The sequence below is a fragment of the Vombatus ursinus genome, unplaced genomic scaffold (assembly GCF_900497805.2).
Source record: "Vombatus ursinus unplaced genomic scaffold, bare-nosed wombat genome assembly UNPS02011369.1, whole genome shotgun sequence".
Taxonomy (NCBI): Eukaryota; Metazoa; Chordata; class Mammalia; order Diprotodontia; family Vombatidae; genus Vombatus; species Vombatus ursinus.
Window position 1 is genome coordinate 5131213 of NW_020951147.1, and position 9419 is coordinate 5140631.

General features: G+C 60.9%; 1 protein-coding gene across 2 annotated transcripts in view; it reads left to right on the forward strand.

Annotated features, from left to right (window-relative positions):
* Window positions 1-1981: 1981 nt before the first annotated feature.
* MAP3K11 (mitogen-activated protein kinase kinase kinase 11) overlaps window positions 1982-9419 on the forward strand; it is a 12943-nt gene continuing 5505 nt past the window's right edge. For both annotated transcript variants that reach the window (XM_027856086.1, XM_027856087.1), the window contains exons 1-4: window positions 1982-2795; window positions 8081-8261; window positions 8341-8489; window positions 8595-8770. In XM_027856086.1, coding sequence (XP_027711887.1) covers window positions 2072-2795; window positions 8081-8261; window positions 8341-8489; window positions 8595-8770 — 1230 coding nt within the window. In that variant the 5' untranslated portion in view covers window positions 1982-2071. The remainder of the gene's footprint in view (window positions 2796-8080; window positions 8262-8340; window positions 8490-8594; window positions 8771-9419) is intronic.

The following is a 9419-nucleotide window of genomic DNA, read 5'->3' on the forward strand; positions in this document are numbered from 1 at the left end:
CCCGCCGCCGCTCGCCGGGCCGGCCGCAGCTCGAGCGCCCCGGGCCTCCGCGCTCGCCCCTGACGACGCTCTCGCTCCCGGTGCCGGCCCCGGCAGGGGGGGGGGGGGGGGGGGGGGGGGGGGGGGGAAGGCCGGAAGCAGGAGCCGCGAGCCGCCAGCTGCCGGGTGCGCATGCGCCCGCCGGACCCGGGGGGGGGGACCCGGAAAGGGAAAAATCACCACGAAGGACTGCGCACGCGCCGAGGTGCCGAGGACGGTAGTGCGCCGGCGCCCGTGCCAAGCGCCGCGATCTCTGGGCGGGGTCAGACGGGGTCGAGGGAGGAGCAATCCCGGCTAGGAATAGGGAGGGACGGGGAGAGAAAAGGCACCCAAAGCGCCTGCGCGTACGGGGCCAAGAGGATAGGTGGCCGGGGAGAAACTGTTGGGTAGGGAGTAAGTCCCGCCCCTGAAACCAAGGAGCTGAGGCCTGTCACTCAACTTGGAGGAAGCAGTCAGTCAACGAGCATTTAAGAAGCGGTAGCTACGCGGCTGGCGCTCTGCTAAGCGCTGGGGACAAAAAGGCAAAAATACTACGGACCCTGCCCTCAGGGAGCTTACACTCTGACGGGGGGGGGGAACGATATGCGAACAACTGCGTACATACAGGATATATGTCAACGGAGTCAGGAAGACCCGAGATAGGAGCACTAGGATTCGCTCGGGACAAGTCTTGTGTGGGCCTCATCTGTAAAATGGGGATGACTGTAGCGCCAGGCACAAAGAATAGCTGTGAGGATTAAATGAGATATGAATTGTGTAATGAATTGCTAGCTGTGATAAAGTTTCTTTGTATGTCAAATTAGAGGTTCAGAGCTAGACCAGTTGCCCTTCCGAGGTCTTTTCTACATTCAGTTCGCTGAAGCTATAAGATAAAAAGCGGCAGGAGCCGAGAATTAGGCGCATGCGTAGATGCTGAAAACCTGGGCTCAGACGGCTTGGGGGTGGGGACCAGGAAAGCAACGGCACCACGGCAGGGCTGCTGGAACGCATGCGCAAGGCCGAGGTAGAGGACGCACTGGGGCCGAGGGGCGGAGCTTAAACGAGAGTCGGATGACCATTGGGTTACAGGGAAGAACTGACATGTGGCTTCGCCAATGGGATAGCCTTCAGGAAGAAGCGCCAGGACGTATAAGATTACAGGGTAGGGGTAGGAGGGCGGTACTCCCTACGGCCCGCCTCATTCTGTAGCCCGGAGGGGTGGGTGACGTCACTGGGATGAGCCCGCCGGCGTCGCCTCCGTTTTTAGGTCACGGTCCAGACCCGGCTAGTGCCTGGGCCGAAAGTTCCTGGAGCAGACAGAAGTAGGAGAGTGCAGATGGTGTCGGCTTTCTTAAAGAGACAGGCACTCCTCCGCGGAGCAGAGGCGGCGGCGGCGGCGGCCAATGCCGCCTCGGCCCCTTCTCCGAAAGCTCGGAGGAGCCCGGTAAAAGGGCTAGAGCGGCGCCGGGGGCGCGGAGGGGCGCTCGCTCGGGCCCGGCCGTCGCCAGCGCGCGGGCGCGCCCTCGCTCCTCCCCCGCCTCAGTTTCCCCCTGGGTCCCCCGGGCGGGCGGCTCAAGGCGAGGGGCGCCCGCGCGGGGCTCCCGGGGGTGGGCGCGGGGCTCGGGGTCCCCTGGCCGGGGCCGTCCCGCGGGGCCAGCGTCATCTGATGCTGTTTCCTGCAGGAGGGAGAAGAGCGGAAAAAAGCGAAACTCCTCCCCCGCCGCCGCCGCCTCCCGCCCCGGGGCCAAAGTACAAAGAGACCTCGGGAGGGAGGAAGGAGGGAGCGCGGCAGGGGCGCGGAGGAGGAGCAGAGCCAGCGCCAGGGTCCCGCCGCAGCGCCCCCCCCCATGGTCCCGAGGCGGCGCCCCCGGGGTCCCCGGGCGCCCCGCCCCTGAGCTGGCCCGAGCCCCCCCCCGGGGGCGGCCCGCCTCCCGAACCCCGCGATGAGGGGGGGCGGCGGGGAGCCCGAGCCCCGGGACCGCGCCGCTCGCCTCTCTGGGCCTCGGTTTCCCCATCTGTTACAATGAGGCGCCTGCTCTAGCCCAATGAGCCTATGAGCGTGGCCCCCCCCAGAATGGAGCCCCTGAAGAACTTGCTCCTCAAGAGCCCTCTGGGCACCTGGAACGGAGGGGGGCGGGCCGAGGGCGCCCCCAAGACCGCCTACTCCAACCCCGTGTGGACAGCGCTGTTTGACTACGAGGCCAGCGGCCACGACGAGCTGACCCTGCGCAAGGGCGACCGGGTGGAGGTGCTGTCCCGGGACGCGGCCATCTCCGGGGACGAGGGCTGGTGGGCAGGCAAGGTGGGCGACCAGGTGGGCATCTTCCCCTCCAACTACGTGTCCCGGGGCAGTCCTCCGCAGCCCGAGGTGGCCCGCTTCCAGGAGCTGCGCCTGGAAGAGGTGATCGGAGTGGGGGGCTTCGGGAAGGTGTACCGGGGCAGCTGGAGAGGCGAGCTGGTGGCGGTCAAGGCTGCCCGCCAGGACCCCGACGAGGACATCAGCGTGACTGCCGAAAGCGTCCGCCAAGAGGCTCGCCTCTTTGCCATGCTGGCGCACCCCAACATCATCGCGCTCAAGGCGGTCTGCCTGGAGGAGCCCAACCTGTGCCTGGTGATGGAGTATGCCGCTGGAGGGCCCCTCAGCCGGGCGCTGGCTGGCCGCCGGGTGCCCCCTCACGTGTTGGTCAACTGGGGGGTGCAGATAGCCAGGGGGATGCACTACCTGCACTGTGAGGCTCTTGTGCCTGTCATCCACCGGGACCTCAAGTCCAACAACAGTGAGTAACCAGCCTTCCTGTCCGGGCCCCTTCCCAGACATCCCCCAGCCGGCTCTCCAAGCCCTGATCCGAGGACTGGCCGGCAGTTAGGAGTGGGGAAGGATACCTGGACCCCTCAGAAGCCAGCGGCTTTCTCTAAATCTTGTTCCCTGAGAAAACAGTTGGAAGGAAGATGGCTGGGGCTCGGGGCTCCTACAGCTCAGCTGCCGGGTGGTGGGCTGCTAGGAACTGTAGCTCCCCTTCCTTTCTTTTGAGGGGTAATGTTCCATATAAGGTAAGTGGGGGCCCCAGCAGAAGAGAAAACTGAGGCAGAGAGAGGGGAAATGACTTTCGCAGGGCCACTCTGGACTTCACTCATTTGACTCCAAACCTCGAGATATTTCCAGGCTTGAAGCCTGGTTCCAGAAACAGGCTTCTCACCCCACCCCACCCTAGGCATAAGATCAGAGAATGTCCAAGCTGGAGGAGCCCTTACATCACATGGAATCCAACCCCCTCCTCTTACATCAGAAGAAACTGAGGCCTCGAGAGAGAGGAAGGGACTGGCAGGCATCCTAGGGGTGGCCAGGGGCCTTGGCGACAAGACTGGTGCTATCCTGGAAGTGTTGGACCAGAGCTGACAGTCTGTCTGAGAAACCTAGCCTTCCCTTCTCAACTAGGACCACTTAAGACTTAGGGAAGCACCTCCCTCCCCACTGACACCAGCAAACACCAACCTGGAGTACTGCTACCCCAGCCAAAGGCAGGGCCTTGAACATAGTAGGGGCTTAAATCAGTATTTGTTTCTTTGGATAGTGCAGCTTATGCCCAAAAGTCTGTGTCTAACTGTGGCTTTTGGAGGCTTTGTGAAAGAGACAATAGGCTCTCTTAGGCATTGAAAGAGAGATCCTGGTGCAGCCTCATCCATCTTTCTCTCCCCTCCAGGAAGCTTCCTCTGACCACCTCAATGCCCAGTGCTTCCTCCCTCCCTCCTCCCACCTCCCGAGCCCATCCCTGTCTTGTGGCACCCATCATGTCTGTCCTGATGACCGTTAGCTGCCTAGGTCTGGTCTTCCTTGCTATACTCTTTACTCCTAGAGGGCAAGAAACTGGTCCGTTCCCCCTCTGCCTTCCCACCAGGTGCCCAGTATAAAGGAGCAATTGTTTCTTGAATGTATATTTTCACGTTTTCCCCTGAAAATTGTTTCTAAGGGCACTGGACCGGAAGGCAGGAGAATAAAGTCTTTGTCCCACTTTGCCAGTGATGTGCTATGAGACCTCAGGGAGGTCACTTTGCCTCTCTGGGCTCTAGTTTCCTCAGCTGTACAGGAGTTTAGATTCAGTGATTACGGAGGTCTGGCCCTGCCAGTGCTGAAAGTCTGGACTTCTGAGGCCCCGTGCTGGGGCATGCCCTCAGTCTACCTGGGGACAGATGATGAACCACATATGGGGCAGTGTGGAAGTGTGCTGTGTGTGGCTGGCCCTGACCCTTCGTCCATCTGGGGAAGGGGCCCACACAGCCAAGGAAGCCTTCTTAGAGGAAGAAGGGCTCGAGGTGGGACCCAGAAGGAGAAAGGGTAGAACGTTTCAGACAGCAAAGGCGAGGAAGGTGAGGAGTCGTCTGGACCCCGGCTCAGGGCTGAGATTGAGGAGTTGGGCAGGTAGCGGAGGCGGCCCCTTGGCCTTCCCAAGCCCCGGGGAAGCTCAGGGCTGGGGACTCGGGTCTGTAGGGAGTTCTGGGCCCTTCTCTCCTGGAGGGGGGAAACTCATCATCACTACATCGGGGGAAACTCATCATCACTACATCAGGAGAAAGCAGAGAGAGGTGGGCCCCTGCTCAGTGCTTTGGGGAAAGCAGAGACTCCCAAGTCAGGCCTTGCATTCAGGCCCCACTAACCGCAGGTGACTTGGGTCATCGAATCTCTCTGAGCCTCAGTTTCCCCTTGGTCAAAGGAGAGGCCAAGACCAGACGATGTCCCAGGTCCCTTTCGGCTCCAGCTCTCTGTGTCTCTGCTGGGCCCAGAGCTTCTGGCCTTCCCCACTTCTGGCTTCTTAGGCTGGGGGAAGGAGTCCATGGACACCGGGAAGGGCCCCCATTCCCCCAGAGCCCAGGCAGGGTGCGCCCCCAACCCTGCGCCCTGCCAGGAGGGGGGATTCCCCTGCAGGCTGGACCCCTGGCTGGGGGGAGGGGACTCCTGGCTTCTGTTTTTCCTCCCTTCTCTTTAGAGAGAAAATGGAACAATAGCCTGAGCCCCTGCTCCCCACCCTCCCTGCTACTTCCTGCATTTCCTGAACGGGCTTCCTGTCCCTGCCCTGGCCTCCTCTCTCCCTTTCCCTCTCCCTCTCCAGGCCCAGCTGGCTGCGGGGGTGGTTGGACTGGGGGGAGAGCTGGGGGCAGCCCCCCCTGGCCAAACCCCCTCTGGATGGGATGCTGAGCTCTGATTTGGCTCCTGTAACCTAGGCACCTTGGGCCTCTGGCCTCCCAGAGCTTAGGCATCCTGCCTCCTTCGAGACTCTCTCCAGTCCTGAGTGCATGGGGGGGGGGATCCCTATCCCGGGGGTGGGGGGCCATGGCAGAAAACAATGGGCTGATTTTCCTGTAGTGGCCTGGACAATGGGGTCCTTGTGAGCTTTGGCTGGGGGAGAGGAGGGAGGGAATTCTCTAGGCCCACGAGTCACAGGACTAGCTCTCCGGGGCTGCCCCAACCCAGGCCAGCCCTGCCCCCCTCACCCCCTGACTTTCCTGACTGAGGTTGCTTAGAAAGGGGAAGCCGGGGGGACCAGGAAGGGAACGGGAAGAAGTCTGGACAGGGCTGAGGGACGGAGGTAGGCAGCCATGGGGGCCAACTGGGGCTAAGTCCAAGGATCTGGAAACAGCAAAGAACTGAGCCGGGCCTTTGGGCTGAGCTGCGTGAGCCAGGGCCATGAGACCCCTCAGGGAAGCCCAGAAAGACAGGAAATAGAGACGTCTGAGCCTGGCAGGCCACTTCCCTCTACAGCCCAGCTGGCTGGATTGGGGCTCAGGACACAGCTTCGAATGCTGTGCAGCCTAGGACTAACCACGTCTCTCTGGGCCTCAGTTTCCTCATCTGTCAGTTCAATGAGAATTTTATTAAGTGCCTCCTCGGTGCCAGGCCCTGGGGCTAACGAGACAGAAAATGAAATGATTCTTGGCCTCAAAGAACTTACATTCCACCAGGGAAACTGGTCTCCGAGGGCCAGTCCAGCTCCATGTTCTTTAACTGACATTTCCCTGCTGCCTTGGAATCAGCCCAGGACTGCTGGGCAGGAGCTCAGCGATGGGGGGCATGAAGGGCACCTGCCCGCCATGCCAGCTCTGCCACTCTGGGGACTGGAACTGGAAGGCGCCTTCAAGGCCGTTTCTTCTGGGTCCCTCTGGACGTGCTCATCGCCCCGCCCAGCTTTGGGACCAGTCCGGACTCTGCTTTGCGTGACCTTAGGAGAGGCCCCCGATTTGTCTGGGCCTCAGCTGCTGCCCAGCCCTCTCTGCTTTTTTATTTTTGGGGGGGGGATTGGAGTTAAGTGACTTGCCCAGGGTCACACGGCTAGTAAGTGTTTGAGGCTGAACTTGAACTCAGATCCTGACTCCGTTGAGCCACCTAGCTTTTCCAGCCTTCGCTGCTTTTGAGACAGGATGGGAAGCCCACCAGGAAACTTAGAAGCACCTCCCTTCCAGGTGGTGCCAGCCAGAAGGAATGATGTGATAGGCAAGAGGAGCTCCTGGGCTCCTAGGTCCTTTACAGATGAAGAAACTGAGGCCCAGGGAGAAGGGATGGGCCCAAAGTTGCTAGAGTAGGGAGCATCCAAGATGGGATTTGAACTCTGAGCCAGGGCTCCTCCCACAGTACCTGGCTGTCTCTCCAAAGTTTAAGGCAACAGCCTGAGGGTGGGGCTGAGGCCAAGGAGGAAACAGGAAATGAAGTGAACTAGAGGCAGAAAGGAATCCCCCCCTTAGCTTCCCCCCCTTCCCTTCCCTTGGGCCTGGTTTCACCGGACAGCACAGGGCTTGGGGTCAGGGAAGCCTGGGTTCAAATTCCTTGGGAGACCCGCCCTCACTGGGGCTCAGCCCTGGGCAGGTTACTGCCCACGGAGCGGAGCTGCAGTTCTGTCTTCCATAAAACGGGAACCAGTCACAGCAGCCCCCACGGCCCAGGGCTGTCGGCAGACTCCTGGAGATCACGTGCCCAAGTTCTTTGGGAACCTGATGGCTCTAAAGAAATGTCCCGGGTTTTTGGGGACAGGAAAAGGCGTTTATTGAATGCCTGCTGTGTGCTAGGCACTGTGCTGAGCTCTTTACAAATATCTCACTTGAGTCTTGAAACAACCCTATGAGGGAGGTGTAATTATCATCCCCATTGTATAGGTTAGGAGACTGAGGCACATAGAAGTTCAGCGATTTTCCTGGTGTCACAGCTAGTAAGCCTCTGAGACAGAATTTGAATTCCAGTCTTCCTGCCTGGCCCACCTAGCTGCCTGGCTGTAAAGCCTTTGGGGACCACCTACTTCATACCTCCCTCTGTCCGTCCGTACCCCCCCCCATTTTACAGATAGGAAAACTGAGGCCCAGAAAGGGACTTTGGGCACTTGTCCAGGGTCACGCTAGTACGTACCAGAGGTGAGATCAAAGGTTGGCTTCTCTGACTCGGGGCCGGTGCTCTTTCCACAATTAAATAAAAACCGGGGAGTGGTAGGGGCTAAGAAGAAATCAAAAACTATGTACCCTAGGATAGTCTGAGAAAAAAGAACGCAAACAGCCAGAGGGGTCTCCAGGGCTCAGAGAAGATGTCATGCAGGAGCCCAGAAGGGAAACGGGGCATTGAGAGGGCAGAGGTGAGGAGAGTGTGCATGCCAGGCATGGAGGACTGGCGGAGGCAAATGCTTGGAGGTAGGAGATGGTCCAGTTTGGGGTGAAGGTGACGTCAGACTAGACAGGGGTGATTGGAGCCAGACTGTGAAGCGCTGTCCCTGTGTTTTCTCCCAGGGTCCCTAGGGAGCCACAGAGGGTTTTTTTGAGCAGGGTAGTAGTAGTAGCGGTCAGACCATGAGAAGCCTTGTGGTGGCCACCCAAGCTGTTTGCTTGCCTGGGTGACTAGTCGCGGTGTCTGCCTCAGTGGGCGTCCCGGAATCTGACACCTATCCCATCCTCAGACAAAACCCTCTGTGCACCACCATGCCAGGTGGGTGGGCGTCCTGCCTCCGCTCCGCGCTCTGAGGTCTGCTGGGAAAAGGACAGGGGTGCGCTCTGGGGACCTTTGCCCGCTCACAGGGCTCTCCTCTCGCCCCAGTCCTGCTGCTGCAGCCTGTGGAGGGGGACGACGTGGAGCACAAGACGCTGAAGATCACCGATTTCGGCCTGGCCCGCGAGTGGCACAAGACGACCCAGATGAGTGCCGCGGGCACCTACGCCTGGATGGCGCCTGAAGTCATCAAGGCCTCCACCTTCTCCAAGGGCAGCGACGTCTGGAGGTCCGAGAGCCTTGACCGCGGGAGGGGGAGGGGGGTGCCCACAGGGTCGGGGACTGACTCGGGCTTCTCTGACCTGCAGCTTTGGGGTGCTGCTGTGGGAGCTGCTGACCGGGGAAGTGCCTTACCGCGGCATCGACGGCCTGGCCGTGGCCTACGGAGTTGCCGTGAACAAGCTCACCCTGCCCATCCCCTCCACCTGCCCGGAGCCCTTTGCTCAGCTCATGGCCGGTAAGGAAGCCAAGCATGCGGGGTGCTGGGGAGGGCTTGGGGGCGGGGCAGGGAGATGCAGAGACAGCCCCCCATCCTCTCCTCCCATTTGCTCCTTCCCCCAAGACTGCTGGGCGCAGGACCCCCACCGCCGGCCAGACTTCTCAGCCATCCTGCAGCAGCTCTCAGCCTTGGAAGCCCAGGTGCTGAGGGAGATGCCCCGAGACTCCTTCCACTCCATGCAGGACGGCTGGAAGCGGGAGATTCAAGGTCTCTTCGATGAGATCCGGGCAAAGGAAAAGGTGCTGGCTCCCTGGGCCCTGGGAAGGGATGGGAGCACTGAGAGCAGAGCCAGGATATGAACCCAACTCTTATCTCCAAGTCCAGTGTGTTTTCTCCTTGTCTTACAAGATGGGGCTGGGGGGGGGGGCAGGACACCTGGGTCCCTAGAAAGGAGGCCACTGGGGGAGACTAGGAGTGCAGGTGATTGGCAAGGACAGGGTGTCTGGCCCCAGGACGGGCTGCCTGTGTCGCCACAGCTAAGCAGATCTGGAGAGGCAGCTGGGTGTCCAGAATGCCTGGCTCCTCAGAAGGGAGGAGACTAGGGGAGCCCCTGGGCCAGGGTGGGCAGGAAGCCTAGGGGGAGAACCCTTGGGTCCCCGGAGTCAAACGGGCAGGATGTTGCCTTTGCTGTTTGACTTCTGGTGTGACAGTGGTTGGGCTGGCCACCCTGAGCGTTTGCTTCCTCTGCTAGAAAACGAGGAGGGAGCAGCCAGCGGCTCTTCTAGCTTTCCATCTGTGAGCCTGGGTGGGAGTAGGGGAGCGAGAGGACTTGGAAGGGCTCCAGGGCCCCAGAGAAGGAGGAGGGGGTGCCTGGGGGCGGGGGCACCCCCTGAGGGTGGGGCTCTTTCCTGGGGGCAGGGCTACCCGGTCCTGAGCAGCTCCTGGGGG